Genomic DNA, 17,938 nt, shown 5'->3' with positions numbered 1-17,938 from the left:
GTAGCATTATGATCGATCCAGCCATAAATAGTGGCTCCTAGTGTAATACCAAATCCTAGAAACACTATGAAGCAATGTTAGTATGATGATTACCAAGTGAAATACATAGTAAAAATAGTAACGACTAATACTTACAGGCATAAATAACCGCATAAAACATCCTCACAGCCCCAGCAACAATATTTTTTGACTGCAGTTCTAATGACCCACACAGAATAATATATCCAGGAAGAATTAGTGCTAAAGAACCCTGAGCAATAGCAGCAAAGCAAAATATATCCTGATTACTACCAATCGAACCAAACGCTCTCGCCAAAAAACTGACCAGAATAGAAGAGGTAACTTCGAAAACATTGCTATAAAGGTCCGACCTTGGGGCTATCCAGATTTGAAGAAATCCTACTAAGCCACCTAGCACCATCGATATAGGGAAATCAATCCACCTTCCACCAAAGGAGAGAACGCTGAAAAATGCAGACGCCAAAGCAAAAAACATAATGCACAGCCAACGTGGGTACATGTTCTTTGACTTCACCAGATCGTCCAATCTAGTTGAAGCTTCCTGAACTCCTATAATATCATGTACCACTTCTTTATAGATCTGATGTACAACCTGTAGTTTATTCAAATTCAGTCCCTGAACAACCCTCACAAGATGCATTTCAGATGTATGTGTAGTTGGGTCGCCAAAAGATGTGATCATACACCCTGGAATATATAGAAATTGGCCATCAATCTCTAAAACTCTCGAAGTCATTTTCATATACTCCTCAAGACGATGGGTAGGAGCCCCGAACATCATCAAAGCACGACACATTCTCAAAATAAAACGCTGCCTCTGTAGAACATCAGCAATATGAACAGTGATTCTAATTTGCTCTGCTAATCTGGCGGCTTTTTGCTTTTTCTTTGAAACGCCAGGTTGTTTCTTATACTGCTTAGTTCTTCTTCCTTGCGAGATATCGGTATGAATCCCTGGAGCAGCAAGTGTCTGCGATGCACTCATAACAAGGTCTCCGAGAGATCCTGCTGATGCGTGATGCTTGTGTTTGTACCACTTCGGAGACTTTGGTCTAGTGTCTTCAGACGAATGTAACCTAAGAATCTTCGGGCGTGGATGCTTAGGATGAATTGGAGTACTTGATCCAGAGCCTGAAGGTGGAGAGTTGGCAGCCGACGAAGGCTCAGAATAAGCTCCTAAGGTACTTCCACCTAAGCTGACGTTACTCTTAGATGCTTCTTCGTTTTCACCATAAAGTTTCAGCAAACTACCAAGAATACCCAATTTAACGTGTGAGGGAGGTGAGATGTAATCCTCATGTCGTGGCGTTTGAAGTCCATCTGGAGGTGGCGTGTGTGGATAATCTTCTTCCTCTTCTCTACCAGAGACTACTGATTGTAGAAAGTCAGAGTTTGGAACTGTGAAACCCTCTTCAGGGTTGAAATTTGTTGGAGCACTAACCCCCTCCCCATTATTGACTTGTGCCAATAACGGGTGAGGTGCTTCTCCATTTCTTACAGTATGACTGCGAACTAGAGTCTCGGCTTCTCCAGCAGCTTCAAGTGCTTCCGTCTGATCTTTCAGATCCTGGAGTTTCTTATCAAGATTAAGCAATTGTATATCCCCGTCCATGTGCTCGCCATTAAGGTAAGGCGAACTCTCTATACTATCATTGGCAGAGTGTGGATAACCTCTATTAGACTTTTCTTCGTAGTCTACGGCACCTGGAGCTAGTCCTCCAGATGTGTAATTTCCAACATCCAGCACATGTTGTAATGGATTGGTTGATGCAGTAATAGCCGGTTCAGGAACTTGTAACAGTCCTGCTCTAGAATCATATGATCGCCTACTTTGAATGTCTCCCTCAGAATCATATCCGTCATTTCCATAGCTATCATTGTCGTATACTTCATCCAACTGAGCATTTGAGGATCGGTTATACAGAGTATTCGCGAGAGTAGTCATCTGAAGCACTTCAGAGTCCCTATGTTTGGATGGGACATAAGTGGGTGATTTGTGAGTAAAGTAGTCGCCGTCATTATTACCGCCACTACTGCTTATATGTCTGTCCTCTGTAGCAGCATATAGACTTGAAAACGTTGGGCTTGCTGAAGAAGTTGGTATATGAGCGATAACATTCTGATCATGATCCTGTACTACAATAGGCGGACTGGCTAGCGGTGAGCTTAAACGCTTTTTGGACTTCGGAGCCGGCTTAAGCGTAAAGCCTCCATCACCTGGTTGTTTAACTGGTACTGTCGGTGAGGTAGACGATGAAGAGTTGGATGGATCACTGAACGGAGAACCGGACGGGCTCTCATCTCCATTGGGATAGTGTATAACTCTTGACAACGGATTATTATCAGCAGGAAATCTAACCCTTTGATTTTTACTTTTCATCACACCAGCCTTACTTGTGGGAGTCGAACCTTTGCTACTATCATCATTACTTTCGGATCCCGGAGATGGGGACGTTTTGTCGGATGACATGAGAATAATGCAGAATGATCCAAACCGATACGTCAGCTACAGTCCTAAGGCAGCTAGTAATAATCTGTGTCTTAACCTTTCAAAGAGTCCAAATAATTGAGAACAAATCTACAAGATAGATTTAGCCATCCACTTGATTTTATTGCCTTGAATATTGTAAGATATAAAAAAACCTTAAAATGCCACTTCGAGTATGCTGTTTCGGGCCGCGCCGTCCACTACCAGTTTGTATGTAGCCTCGAATAAGTTGATGTCTTTGAATTCACAAATTAGCAGTCAGCAGATATTGCTCAAGGATCCTTGTAGTCTTATATGTATAGATGAGATGATTAAGTCGAGAAAACTAAGATGCCGGATCAATTATAGATGTGAAAACGCTTTCTCGCTAATTTTGGCAGATTTAATATAGGATCGGCTACCTAGTTAGGTCCCTTGCTTGTAGTATGCAAGGGCGGGAGATCGGGGATTAATATCCGTCCGACTGGTAACAACAAAAATATATAGCAAGATTCGTGCAATATATACTGATAAAAGAGTGTCATAGAAAAAGTTATTCTCTAATTATAAATATCTGTTATTTATATTTACACAAATAATAATTATACTGAAATACACGACCTTCTTACCGGACAGATTTTGCCCATTGTGCCAAATATTAATGCTGTCATACGTCACTCACTAGTTGCATGACGGATCTGGTAGATAATAAAACATAATAGCAACAACACTCAGCGGGCTCGGCGGATATAAAATAATATCTCTAGATCGTGAAAATGAACTACTGGTTTGCGGTTTGATTTCATTTAGACTTTGCCATAGATGGGGCTGCCAAGACGACGGCTATGAATAGTAACAAATAATAGTCTGGAAATTCGGGTAAATTGCCCAGAAAGGCAGATAATATCCCTCGGTTGGGAGTAATCACCAGCTCACGGAAATGCAGGGATAGTGTAATTACAACAACACTGATCTAGAAATCCAACCGTAACAACGTAAGATTGTAGGTGGGCTGAGTAAGAGTCAAGTCAGTTCAATCGGTTAAACATGTCCTCCGTTTCCCTCATAATCCACATACTCTACCAGCCCACTGGCTGAACATTATACCCCACGTTAACTTGCATAGATAGTCAATGTAGCAATCAATCTACTCAATTATAAATAACAACATGCAGAATATAAGATCAGATATATTTATTACCCATGTCTGGTATCCGTTATCGTAGTTACAGCTTGATATGGTCCCCCTGCATGGATCTGTCACTTTTGTCAGGGGTAACATGTACCTCAAAAGTAAAACAAGGAACTTCTAAACTTCTAAATATTTTTCAAACAATTAAATCTGTCTCATAACAATTTACCATTTCATTACCAAATAATTAACCATTTTATATTTTTCCATATATCACCTAAGCTTTGATTACCTTATTTTCATAGAACGATAAACGGCCACGAATAGGCGAAACCTGGTCATAAGCTTCCTCATATGACCAAGCGACATCTTCAGGGCCATCAATGACTGAATAGTATGAAGCATACCCCTTATAAGGGCAATAGGTTACAGTGCTGCTCTTCTTCAGAACGCTCAAGTTAACATCTTTAGGCGAGATGTAGTAGACATCGGGATACTTTTTGGAGGCACCTTCCTCTGGATTGTGAGCCTCGTGTAAAATAACAGGCGACTTGGTAGAGGCTAACTCAATAGTCGAGTTTCCCACTTTAATAGAGTAGGATACCTTGTCGTCAACTTGCTCTGTAGTAATAGGGTGCTCAGCACTGAGAGGCTTCTGACGTGAGTGGTCAGTAATGTTAACAGTAGTGGTAGTAGCCATTGTTCTTTTTCAGTCTGTGTGTAATTTTGTACAATTGAATAATGTAGAAACTAGACAATGGGGAAAAATAGACTACTTATATAGTAATTTAGTTTTACCTATTCCATACTAATGCCGCGGTGATACAACGGTGCTGACTTATATGTGGGGAGTTCTGCATTGGCTATAACTCGTCAAATATGGCTGCTATAAGCTAGTCCACCGACTGACTCCGCGGAGCCGAGGACTGTGAACGGATGAAAACCCTGAGTTCAGGCATGGCTCTGTTTAGGTAATAGACTGGTGCTTGTCCTGTCATTAGTATTAGCATGGCTTAACAGCGTAGTTCAGCCGAGCCTTTTAACCGATCGTTTACCAAAATGCTCACGTAAAGCGTGAAGATTAGCTGGTTCTAAGCTTCAGGCACGGTTACTACTAGAGTGTAGATGCAGTCGTGTATTAATTATAAGCAGAAATAGATAGATAGTTACCAGAAGCTGGTATGCTCAGAATGCTAGGGGGGTATGATTATGTTGAACAGAAGTCAGTGTCTCGCATATCGTCCACTTTAGTTATTTATTATTTAGCCCGGCGAACAAAATTTAGCTCTTGTGGTCGAAGCTTGATTTCATCCAGTGGAGGTGGACCAACGGGTTGTCGCCATGGAATTTCATATTCACTTGATCCTCCAGTCCGGTTTCCGCCAAGGCCACTCGGTGCTCTTGTACCAAAACCTCCACTTCCAAAACTATAGTTGCTACCGATAACGCCAGTTGATGAGTTCGGAGAAGTCTTGGAACCGCTTCCTCCATAAACAGTAGAAGATAATGAGGAAGCTTTTCTATGACCACGACGAAATGCTGGACTCGAAGTGTTGTTGTTTACACCCAAATTACCAACTGCTTGGTTCATCAAATTAGATTGGACGTTGGAAAAGGCATTCATATTTGGTGAGTAGGGCCGGGAATTAAACTGGTTCAGACCAGTAGAACCGTCATTGTGCAAAGATTGGAAATTTTGAGACTGACTTGGAACTTTAGACTGTTGATTGTTTCCATCAGAATTGAAGAACAATGGCGATCGGAATGAGGAAGAAGATTGCGGGCGTACTGGCAATGATGGGCTGGATGGTCTATTGAAAAGTGGGGACCCATTGTTGTAGCCTTGGCTCAGTCGTTGCTGATGTGCCTGCTGATGCTGTTGCGAATGCTGTTGCTGATGCTGTTGATGTTGATAAAGCGGAGAAAACTCGGGAGCATAATCCGGAAACGAGTTTGACTCGACGCCAGAAAAGCTATTAGAATAACCGTGTGAATGGAAAGACGTAGATGGTGCAGGTGACGCAGAAGGAGAGAACGCTGCTGAATACTTGTTGCCAGATGAGGTTCTATGGTGGCTAACAGAACCTGTCTTGTAACCACCAAGATTGGCTGGTGGCGAGAAGTTGTTATAACCGCCAATATCTAATGAAGACATTTGTTCTAACGAGTCTAAATGTTGCTGACCAGCCAGTGGATTCAACAAGGGACTGGAACCTCCTGTTTGGAGTCCGTAGGCAGCAGCAGCAGACGACATAGCAGCCTGGATTCTCTGCTGTTGTTGAGAAATATACAGACTAGTGGCAAGAAGTTCCTGCTGCTTAGCATATAGTGCTGCATATATTCCATTATCGTTGAGCCCTGCTGATGACGAACCACTAGTAGTTGACTGAAGTCCTGGTGCAGTTACAGAAGGCATTCCAGAAATAATGCTATTAGCGGTACTGCTGCTTGCATTAGTACTGCCACCAATAGAAGCTGGCGAGCCTGGCATATATCCTACACTGCCAGATGGAAATGCAAGATAAGATGGAGATGCGGGTGGGGTGGACTGGCCACTTCCCAGTCGCTGCTCTCTTTCTCTCTGTCGTCTATCGGTTGCAGAACGCAATCCTGCTACCAGAGCTGCTCGAGGCGATGGAGTACCAGATCCCATTAGTTTCTTATTCTCAGCATTATCAGGAATGCGAATTGGAGTTGGACGAGGGGGCAATGGCAAAGGACTTTGGTCATTGGCCAAATCTCTTAACCTCGGTGTGGACGATTCCATCCTGTACCAATTTCCAATAAAAGCGGTCTATGCAAAAAATTAATGTGAAATACTGTCAAATTACAGCGTTCGAAATCCAAAATATTAACTGAAGTTTTACGGGAATAAAGCAAAGATAGTCAAAAACTCTCCAAAAATTCAAAAGAAAGAAAAAAAAAAAAGAAGGATCGAAAACAGATATGACAACGAAAAATAAAATGCAAACAAGCGAACACAACAAACTTTTTTTTTTCGATTTTTTTGTTACGTCCAGCGTAAGATACCTTCGGCTACAACCACCAACTTGAAATCTGGAGCAATGACAATATCAAGACATAAGAAACAATTTTACAACGTTCTATAAAATTGATTCAACAAGTCAAAAATATCTTTGCCAATGAGGTATTGTTAGGGAAGGAGTATCACGGCTAAAGTGTTTTTAAAGCTGACTGACTAAATACCAAAAAAGTCAGATAGTTCTGTAGTTCAAATTCAATAGACAAGCAATTGGCGATTTTCAAGTCGACCGTAACGCCAATGATCCAACGATTAAAAGATTGTAAAATATTTTACCCAGACTCTATTATCCACCAGTGGCAATAGAACACGATTCAAACTAAATAGCCACAAAACTAATAGAATGTGTTAATGATATTGAGTGGACAATTGATAAACGAAAGTCTCGTTGTATTCTCGCCCAAACTGCGTAGAAACAGTACTAAACCTAACGTTATCTTGAGTGAAGTCAGGGATTATTTTTCTAATATGTTTCACCAAGTCAGCCGCCGCCTCTGCTGCAGCTTATAGTACAGCGGCAGCAGCAGCGGCCAGCCAGCATAAATTATCCCAATTAAAAATGATGTCAACATACACGGCTAAAATGGACCTGATACCTCAAAATGATTACATTTCTGCTTAATTAGTAACCCGTCAGCCCACCACCCCTGAGTTTGTACCTGCGTGGGAGGGTCGTTTCCGGAGACAGGCGTCTGTTTGATACATAGACATTTACTGGTTACGGGTATTGCCGAGGAACTGGCTGACAGGTTTAGTAATTCTACTTTAGTCAATTTAATTTATTTCGGGTTCTTTTAATGTGTCTGAAACTATAAACTGGACAATTCCAGTTCACTTGGAATTATTATGGCTCAAAGTTCCAACGAAGCCATTTGGTGATGCTGTACTAAATCAAACAAAGTAAGATAGAACAAAAAAAATTAAAATAAAATAAAATAGTATACCTCTTGGAAAATGGGTCTCTAATGGTACGAATGCGGATCCCTTATAATTAATAATTATTGTTTATAATTATTCCAGGGCCTAACATCGAATGATCGGCTCAATCGTCGTCAGAATCATCGCTTAAATTATGCTGAGATTCAGCAAATTTCAAAATTGAACTTGATCTTCCAGTCCCGCCAGCGCCAATGTGACTAATAACACGAGCAGCTGCCAGCCGTTTCTCAAGAATACCGACCTCAAAATCCATAGTGCCTCCTCCTAACTCTTCAAACCCCACTAGTTTCAAGTTTTCATGACCATTGATAAACCCCATGACACATGGGAGTACTCGTACACCTAACTTTGATACCAGAAATGGTGCGTCCTGCACATCAATCTGAATGAACCGGGTTTCTAAATGCCTCGTTGCTAGATCCTGTATTTGAGGTTAGTATAAATAGTATAAATATCTCGCAGTACTGCGGGCCCTTGGTTCGCCGCTTCCTTCGTTCCATCATACATACCTCAAGCTTTTTATGCATTATTTTGCATCTTTGAAAATCAGGATGTGAAAAATGTAGGACCGAATATTTGGTCGATGTTGTAATTGAAAGAACTTCTTTCTCAGAAGTCAGACGCGTGACTATGCCATACCCATTGGCGACATTCCTCTTTGCTGTAGTCATCCTAAAAGTAAGTTAGCTTATATTCAAAAGGTACCAAGTTGGAATATGAAAGGCTTACATATTCTGTAACTCTTGTTTACGCTGTTCTCTGTATCCAGCAAATGCCTCCTCATCATCCAAAAGATCCAGAAACTCATCGTCATCTACATCTGGTTCAGAGTGCTCATTTTCATTAGTGCTATAATGAGAGCTGACTGCCTGTTCTTGATAAACATCTGCTAAATATGTTGCTGAAGATGCCATTATGCCAATATATGAAGGCCTAGAGGATAGTTTTGCGGAAGGTAAACAATTATATCACTCAGGCTTTCTAACTTCATGATCTCATTCCCCTTTTAGGAATTTAATTATCTGCACGGCTAATTCAGGGGGGATTTTTACACGTAAAGGTTTCCTGCTTGTTTATAATTCTCGTATTCTTAGAGCTACTTCGCTTCTCGCTTCTTGAGAACAAAGAAGGTGATTTGGTGCAAGTCTAACTTATATTACGCGTATACAAGATGCTAGGAGCGGAGTCAAAGCAAAATCATATAAAATCTACGTAAATGATGGGCTGTGTACACGCGACAAACGCAATAGTAGCTTAGAGTATGAATCATGCCCACGAAAAATAATACAATGTCAAGTAATAGCAGAATAAAGTTTAGTTTTTCTACCAGAACTGACAACTCTTATCTCTAGGTACTAGACCAACATATCTGGTGATTACGCAACCAGTTACCGGCACTATGGTACAAATTTTGGTAATTTCCTGGACCGTTGGTTTTAATTGAACAAGATATTGTTATCTATGACCCGTCTTAGAAAAGCTCCGCCTTGTTATGGTGCTTTTAGCCAAGTCCTGAAAATATCAAGTTCAGGACATCAAGTGATGCATCAATTGCTAAAGATCAATAGAATGAAAGACGCGTCCTTTCTTCCGAATTACAGACCAAAATATGAGAATTTACTACTTAAATTCCTGTATTTTGCCCCATATTCGCGCTTAGCCAGTCAATGAGCTCGTTGACAGAATCCAGAACGGCCGACGACATGTGTTGCAAACCCGAATGGTCACCGCTCTCCCTGGTAGTACTTAGCAGTTCAAGGCTCTCCTTCAGATTTGCATCAATAAGCTTTGTCGTTTGTAAGATTTTTTGAAGTTCCTGGATAATTAATTGCTCCTTGGGACTCAATTTAGCAGTAGACATCTGGCACAAGGTGATAACTTTCACGGTGCGTTTATCTTGTCAACTTGCAGACTCATTTATCATAGATTGAGCCGTACACCCTTGAAATAGTGCGTGAGAGTGGCCGAGTGATGCAATTTTATTCGAACTATACAAGTGGTTTAAAATATCCACTAAAAATGTCTCTATACACTGAATACTACTTTTGAATGTTTACCGTGATCGCGAGCATATCCCCCATTGGATTTTCCTAAAACTCTAACTTCGAATCCTTGAAGATCCTGAGCTGTAATGTACTCGAACGTTATGTCTAAAAGCACAATTGTCCATTCAAGAACGGAATACATCGAGTAGGCACCTGGAACCTGATATAACCTATGCTGGGTGAAAAAATGTGCTAGTAGAATCAAGGCCACAGCCATTGTATAAGCAATTCTTCTTGCAATAACTTCGTTGAGCCTCTCGGAGAGATAATTTCTGTCTTGTTTAAAGTGTAGAACGCAAAACACCCATACTACAGTGAAAAAAATATGGGCAATTCTAGCCATATCATGCCATTCATCTGAGTCTTGCGGTGGTATATAAACAAACAGCCCGTCGGCTACTGTTCGCATTGATCCGACTCCTAATATTAATGTTGACAAAGGAGAACCACATGCCTTTGTCAAAACGTACCACAGTAAGACTAGAACTATTCTTGGACCTAGTATTAGTTAGTATTATTGAAACATAACTCGTCAGTTTCAGATAAAGGGTACTAGCTCAACATCCCTATAAAACTTACCAGCAGCAAGTGCACAAGCGATTTGAAAAAATGAACGCTCTCTATAACTGTAATTGGTTATAGAAGATACTGGTAGCAGCCACTCATCTTTGTACCCAAACACATGATCCTTTACACTTGGATAGCTGTGACCGAAACACATCGCAATAAATAGAGCTCCCACAAACGCAACTGTACAGTTAGAATATACTCCGAGTGCCTGTAAGCACTAACTAAAAGCAGTTATGAACGCAACTCTACTTCTAGCTACTACTATGACAATACTGGGACTTCAAGCTTTAAATAATAACTTACTTCCTGCGAAGCTGGAATAAATAGTTGCAAATGATGTCGCGTTGGTCTATTTTGTTAGGGATCCCCTCTTCTGATTGTTTCAATATATCCACTATTTTAAAGTTACTTACTCTCGCAATAACCACTCTAGGGGGTCCAACTGGCGAATCTTCATCATCATCATCATAGGGCTCCATGGCGGCCGTATAATATATATTCACATGAAGTTAGGAAGCATGTGCCAAATTCCATCGGTAGTAATTCATGCAGCTGCAGGGTCGCGAACGCGGCGCTATGGTGATGAGGTGATGTCGCTATATACACTTTGCCACCTTTCTAAATGGAACTAAGACGACTTGGCTAGAGAAGCCAGTCGAACCTTGTGGTCTGGGGCCTTGCCCCAGTCCGCCAGAGGAAGTTCCCATACGTGTATAAATATTAATTATTATTGTATGCAAGTTTCTTGGTTTCAGAGGCTTTTTCAGCGGCTACCGTTATTCTTTCCAAGATTTCCATTCCGAGGGAATATCGAAATCCATGGTTATCATATCGGGAATTTGCTGGCCAAATGCAAGGAGTTCGCTTTTCCGGTGATTGCGTCGAACCAGCTGGTCGAATCGCGGCCGTACTGTATAAGGACGGAAAAACGATGTGAATGTTTTTGGTGCTGACTGTCCGCGAGACTCCGGAGTAATGCTAGATATATTTTTTGAGGAAACAGTTGGTCTCGGAGTCGGAGATGGACTTGCTGATTGAGATTCACTTCTTTTAGCTAATCCTTGGAGAGTTGGTAATCGCAATATCATTTTCGGTTGTGGTGACATTGAACTAGTACTGGGTGTCATAGAATCCTTATTAGTCCGAGCTTGTAGTTCTTTTTTCTTCCAAATTTGATATCTTTCTAAGTACATTTCAATCTCTTTCAAAGTGAGCTTTCTCTTGAGCTCAAGTTCTTCCTGGTCATTAGGATTAACTATAGCCGTTATTCGTAGGATATCCCGTCGCCAAGAAAGTCCTTCAAGTAGTTCTTTTTGAGCTATCATTGCATCCACTTCGAGAGCTGTCCTCTCACGCTCGATTCGTTGTATACCCTTTTCATCACGTTCCATTCTACGGTGATAGACTTCATAGAGCTCGTCGCGTAAAGGATCAATATCTGAACGAGTACTTGGCAGTCGAGGTTTGCATTCCGGAACATACTTTTCGATCCTGGGTCTTGGAACTTCAGAGGGACTAGGTGTTTCCGGCTCTTTACTTTTAGTTATAGTTGTAGTTTGGGGGCTTTTTTCAAACACCAGTCGGAGTGGTTGTTCCCATTTTTCAGAGTACTGTTGCTTTATTTCATCCAAATTGAAGTGAAACAGGGCCGGGTTTGCTTGTGCAGATGACTTGTCTCGAGACCGCAATTTTCTCACTTTGGAATCTTCCTTCTCGTTTTGTGGACGTTTATTCGGAATGACAGAGTCTTTTTGAGTATCAACAGACAAAACATTTGGCTCGTCTAAAGACTCTGGTTCTTGACCCGACCCGGGCTGTTCCAGAGCATGACTCGGCTGCTCTGAAACAGATGTACTTTCAACCTCAATCTCAGTCACATCTGGATCATTGGTGGATTCCTTTTCTAAGTTGGACCCCGGAGTCATAAATGGCATGAGACCATTGAGAATTACTCTCAGCGGATTGGTCATGTGTGATTTCCTAAAAGTCTCAGTTAGTACAACCAAATTTACTGCAGGTAGGCTTCATGAATTGCTCAAACTCTTATACACCTACAATTAGACCATAAAATTAAACAAGCATATGGTCATTTTCAAAATGAAAAGCACCAAATGCAATCGAGGTCAGATTATTTTCGACGAAACTTTCGTCTGATATCGATACTACGAAAAGAGCTTAGAACTCTCGGACGCGGGATCTACTCGAACTTCACATACGGCTTTATTTTGTGTACGAGGGTGATTCCCCTGCATACGGACACGCTTGATATTTACAGTTCTGTAGATATCTCTCTGGTTGTCAAGCCAAAGGAATTTGCTCTATTTGTTATTAACTATTTAGAGTTTCCAAATCCCAACAAAGCCTTTTTATTTATTCAACCTTTTTGCATTTCAATTTTTAGCTGGACAAATGTCTAGCTTAAAATCAGCATATAGGAGGGGAGGGAATCCCTACCTAGACACTGTCGATACAACTGAGGACATTGATTTGGCAGCTGATTCAGGAACTGGCTCTCAATTTTTACCAAGAAGAAACAAGACAGTAAAAGCTAGAATTCAAGCGCTTATAAGAGGAATATATTATTTGGATCCAGATATGATTCGAGACCAAGCAAGAGTGACGAGTCTGTGGGCAAAGGGGACGTATCAATCCAACCTCACTAAGCCTACATACCTCCATGCTTTGCTGTTATCATGGGTTTTACTTTTATGGTACGGAGAACGTCACTACCCGTATAGTGCAATTAAAAGCAAGTGCCACTGGCATGCTCATACTTCAGGTTCGCATCCTTCTCGCGTAGCACTGATTGCTGATCCGCAATTGATTGATGATAATACCTATCCTACTAGACCCAAAACACTTCTGGCTATTACAAAATATATTGTGGACAGCTACTTAAGGCGAAATTGGGTGAATATAAATAAGATTTTGGACCCTCATGCTAATATTTTCTTAGGTGATCTGTTTGATGGTGGGAGAGAGTGGTCTGACTCAGTTTGGAGAGAGGAGTATGATAGATGGAATAGAATCTTCACTCGCCCTCCATACAAGCGCACGGTAATGAGTCTACCAGGGAATCATGATATAGGGTATGGCGATACGTTAGTACCACATGCATTAAACAGATTCCAAGCATATTTCGGTGAAACCTCGTCAACTGTAGATGTTGGAGAATACACATTTGTTCTACTGGACACGATTTCTATGTTGAATACCGTTAATAGCAGCATCTATGGACCACCGACCGAGTTTCTTAAAAATCTTGATAAAAATTTGCCGGCTGATAAACCACGGATTCTACTCACTCACATACCCCTGTACAGATCGCCAGACAGTAAGTGCGGTAAACATAGAGAATCGTCGAAGGGTGCCCTTCCTTATGTCTACGGATATCAATACCAAACCTTGGTCACACCTAAAGTTAGCAACGACGTTTTAACTGCCGTCAAACCGATTGCTGTATTTTCTGGAGATGACCACGATGCTTGCCATGTTCAACACAAGTTTTATGATGCACGATATGATCCTCAAAATCCCTCGTATAATCATAAGCTGGCCACTTGGTACCCCGCCGAGCCTACTGAAGAAGGCTCTACTTTAGATGCTGCGGCAGGTTCCCGCATTGTCGATGAATATACAGTCAAATCTATTTCGATGGCTATGGGAATTGATTACCCTGGTATTCAGTTAGTTACACTTGGTCCCACTGGTTATGAATCGGATCCTTCACATTTTCACACCTCTATTTGTCTGATGCCATCGCCATTCTGGGCCTTTACACTATATGGCTTGTTTGCTATCATTACGTTGGGAGTAGTCCTCTTGTATAACTTGTTTCCGGCTCGTATTCCTCGCAGATTTATGTTTCTAAATAAAGCAGCCTCTTCATCTGTTCTTGATGTTTCTCTGCCGACTCATTCAGGTGAAGAAAAACCACGTTTACCAATCAACAGACCGCTGCGTAAGTCATGGTCTTCTCTTGCATTTGATCTCATTCTGACTGCAGGACTTGTGATTTCTCTATTTCTCTATCTCAATCGTGCATTGTTTGATTAGGGTCTAGATGATGCCAGTCTCCAGTTTAATCCTCTAAACTACAAGGATCACAAGTGTGTGTTTCTGCAGGCAATAAAAACTGTATATATTTTAGAATATTAAAGGATTATATCGTGCCGAATTAAGAGCCTTTGGTTGCAGTCCTGATGGGGTTACGAGTCTGTTGATAGAGTTTGTATAGTAATCAAGTCTCTTAGACAGGTATTCCCGTAATTCCAACGCTGATAGCTTGCTAAGGTTACTTTCCCGTAATAGCGATGGTATTACTTGCGGTCTAAAGAAGTTTGTTAGTTCAGCGTAGACGGCAAAACTTCACACAAAAATACTTACTCGACAGTATATAATGTGCCTATGTCATGTAACAATGCGAATCCTTCTGATAATTCTCCAATAGCCCATTTATCAATCGTTGCTTGATAAGCTTGTAGATCCCTGATAAGTTAGTAATTTGATTTTGCCCTTTATTCGTGGCTCACACTCACCTAATTAATATCAAGCCTCCGCTTGGACTAATCGAAAACTTCTTAAGATGCATCTTCAACGCTTCACGTAGACCAAAGCCAATCTCACGCAAGAAAAGCTCGAGATTGGCCCCATCCAACGATTCCAGTGAGATACCATATACACCCCCTAGTAGCTGTATGACTTCATCACACACACTCGTAGTTACGTCAGTGCGCTCGTCAGAACGAGGGATGAAATCCTTCTTCTTTTGTTTGTTCAAAATTGAGTTGATTTTGGTGATGATCAAGTCTATTGTATTGCTCACAATTGCGTTCATTGTTTCCTCTGCACTAGAAACATAATTATTCAGACTCGTAACCATATGCGCCTGAACAGAATCTGATCCCCTTGCCATTGAGAACAAAATGTTCTTTACAAAAGCAGCAATTAACTTTATTGAACCATTTACTGGTGGTATAACCTTCAAATATTTCAATGTAATGTTACTACGCTGATCATCAGAACAAGCTGCCAGAGCTTCTTCCAGGGCAACGTCGATGTGATTATGACCAACTGTATCAATAAGCAATCTAACGAGTTCTTGCGCATCATGTTTGACATTATTGGAATTCGCTAGTTCAAGATCACGGCTCACACTCTCGGCAAAAGCGCCCAATATCAGTTGTATATTATCATAACGAATCTCAAGATCTCCAATGTCAATTTCGGCTGACGCCCGACTACTATTGTAATCAGGTTGACTATTGGGTCTTGTAGAACTATTATTTCCATTCCCGCTAGAGTTGGTTCTTTCCAACCGTACAGCCCTCATAAACTGACCAATTCTGCCTTTTTCATGAGATTTCTCAGGTGCTCCAAGAGTAGGTGACCCGTTAATCGAATCACTGATTTCTGTCTGGTCCCCATCATTCGAAGTCGAGAATCTTCCAAGCAGTCTCTGGTCTCTCTGGTTTGAACTGTGCTTATGAGCATCGCTGAACTTTTGTAAAGCAGAACTGATAATCTCTTGAAGGTTTTTCTTCTCTGACTCAAAGTATCTCCCATTGTCGATATATGGCAAAAAGATATCAGCAAAATTTTGGTCCAATAATGATGCCAGTTCGCCATCGTTATCAAGTGCTAACTGATTGAACCATTCCTTGAAAGCTTTTACCAATGCACCGACACGATTATAAGAAATATGCAAAACTCGGACGTATGCTAATGTTGATATATTTTCAGCCACTTGAAAATACGCCTCCAACTGCTGCTGGATTCTTTGAGCGAATATCCGTTGTAAGAAAACTTTGAATACCATAACAGGATTGGGAAACACTCTCGTGATGATTTCTGTCTCGGATGCAACCCCATTTTTGATCTCATCCATCAGTTCCTGTACTAACGTTTCAAATTCTATAGTATCACTTTGTGGATCTTTCATTTTTACCCACATGGCATCATCATTCATTCTCGAAGTATCGACAAGCTTTTCTTGTACTATGAAAAAGTCATGTTGATTGACAAATACTTGAACAACACTTCCACCTCCATTGAAATCAGTTAAAATGCTGGCAGATTCTCTCATTGCGGCCATGTCGGCCGATATATATGCATTATCAAATTCCTGCAGTAAGTCTGTTTCTATGCTCTCAGCGAATTTATCAATCTCTTCGTGTGGCTTTATTAACTTATCGTCGGAATTGCCAATGCGCCGGCTCAATCCTTGAAGCTGTCTCACAACACTAACACATTTCCTCCTGTCAGCCGGTAAGCCACCTTCCCACAACCTACTAAGATCTGATGAGTTTCCTTTCCTGACAAATGACAAATATGTTTTTATTAGAAATGTCGACGATACCGTTTGTTCGTATTGTCCTGATAGAACTTCGAGTTTGTCGGTTAATGAAGATGTTGCTGATACTATGTCATTGACAAGCTCCTCCAACCCGCTGAATTCTGACATAGTGCTATTTATCAAGCCGCCCAGATTAACCATGCTTTTACTATGGGATATTTCAATCTGGTACATATCCTGGGCGGCATTTCGTTCCTCAGTTCCTGCCGATACTTCGAGCCGGCGAAGTTCATTTAGAACAGCCTCGAAATTACGGATATACGGCTTAGGGTCCAATGCTCGCGCTCCATCTACCACAAACTCATCTGTAGAATTTAAGATATTCTCGCTCAGTTTCTCAATGAAGTCTTTAGCCGAGAAGCCTTCTTGAAATGTTTCTGGATTGAGGAGCTTCTCAATGTCCTCATCCAACCCATATAAACTCATTATTGTGAACCCTCGAAATGTACGCTTAGTGGCAATCCAGTCCTATATTTGGACTCCGTCAGAAGTTGATCTTGACAAGGCCAGCGAATTGATTGAACAAAGGGTGGTTTATAGGTTTGTGATGTTTGACCTTTACCGAGTTCAGGACATGTCGTGATATTCATCTCTGTGGGACTCCAGCCGCACTGTTCCGTCCAGAACTTGAACTGTCATTTTTTTGGCAAAAGCTTTTCTGGAAACCGTAATCCCAACTTAGTTTTCTGGTACTAATTAAATGGGAGAACTGTATTTTGCTTTGACATTTTATGTCATGAAATAGATCTTTAATTGATAGGGGAGGGCCCTGCATGATCTATATGCAAGATAGGGATTGTTAATTATGTCGTAACATGTACTTAATTACATCGGCTCGTAACTGCGGGATAGACTAATCAACGCTACTGTACATGCCTTTTAAAGCTTAATGATATTTAGTGCATGGCACAACAATTGTTAATTAAGGAGATATTAGAACAAGCAAAAAATCAAATATATTGCCGTAAATATGCAAGCTAAATTGGCACCCCAGGTTTCTTATGTAACGCAAGTCAGTTAGTGTAGAAACAGAGAAGGAACCGATCTTCGATACCATATCAGACCTTAAGATTTTAATGAGAAATATTCATTTTATTCTTGAGAATGTTACAGTTGTAGATTGAAGATGTACATGCTTTAGAAAAAAAAATTACTCTGAGAACTACTCCGTGGGCTGTAGTTGGTTTCATATCTATGTCCTGCCAAAGAAAAAAGATCCTACTGGTTTGGATTAGAACATCTGTCAAGCATATGTGGCATTCACATTATAGCGCTATGGGAGGTAAATATGGGAATGGGATTCATTTTTGCGGGAAAATGGGGATATCAAAGTTGGAGCTCAATATAAGTTTCGGACAATTGAGCG

The 17,938-nt window shown here is 41.0% G+C and overlaps 5 protein-coding genes across 5 annotated transcripts; 1 reads left to right on the top strand and 4 right to left on the bottom strand.

Annotated features, from left to right (window-relative positions):
* Positions 1-124: 124 nt before the first annotated feature.
* Positions 125-2,491, bottom strand: PRM10 (pheromone-regulated protein PRM10; the record flags this gene model as incomplete). The annotated part of the gene is made up of 1 exon (XM_018880101.1): positions 125-2,491. One exon carries the CDS (start codon positions 2,489-2,491, stop codon positions 125-127), a length of 2,367 nt encoding a protein of 788 aa, XP_018737953.1.
* A 1,406-nt stretch (positions 2,492-3,897) lies between these two features.
* AWJ20_3103 (uncharacterized protein) lies at positions 3,898-4,320 on the bottom strand (the record flags this gene model as incomplete). The annotated part of the gene is made up of 1 exon (XM_018880100.1): positions 3,898-4,320. The coding sequence occupies one exon, from the start codon at positions 4,318-4,320 to the stop codon at positions 3,898-3,900; it is 423 nt and encodes a 140-aa protein (XP_018737952.1).
* Positions 4,321-10,993: 6,673 nt separating this feature from the next.
* On the bottom strand, positions 10,994-12,187 carry AWJ20_3102 (uncharacterized protein; the record flags this gene model as incomplete). The annotated part of the gene is made up of 1 exon (XM_018880099.1): positions 10,994-12,187. The coding sequence occupies one exon, from the start codon at positions 12,185-12,187 to the stop codon at positions 10,994-10,996; it is 1,194 nt and encodes a 397-aa protein (XP_018737951.1).
* Positions 12,188-12,626: 439 nt separating this feature from the next.
* Positions 12,627-14,273, top strand: CDC1 (putative lipid phosphatase CDC1; the record flags this gene model as incomplete). The annotated part of the gene is made up of 1 exon (XM_018880098.1): positions 12,627-14,273. The coding sequence occupies one exon, from the start codon at positions 12,627-12,629 to the stop codon at positions 14,271-14,273; it is 1,647 nt and encodes a 548-aa protein (XP_018737950.1).
* Positions 14,274-14,751: 478 nt separating this feature from the next.
* Positions 14,752-16,998, bottom strand: SEC10 (Sec10p; the record flags this gene model as incomplete). Its single annotated transcript, XM_018880097.1, has 1 exon — positions 14,752-16,998. One exon carries the CDS (start codon positions 16,996-16,998, stop codon positions 14,752-14,754), a length of 2,247 nt encoding a protein of 748 aa, XP_018737949.1.
* Between the last annotated feature and the right edge of the window lie 940 nt (positions 16,999-17,938).

The sequence above is a fragment of the Sugiyamaella lignohabitans genome, chromosome B (assembly GCF_001640025.1).
Source record: "Sugiyamaella lignohabitans strain CBS 10342 chromosome B, complete sequence".
Classification (NCBI taxonomy): Eukaryota; Fungi; Ascomycota; class Dipodascomycetes; order Dipodascales; family Trichomonascaceae; genus Sugiyamaella; species Sugiyamaella lignohabitans.
Note: the sequence above shows the minus strand (reverse complement) of the source record. Positions and strands in the feature narration are given on the sequence as shown.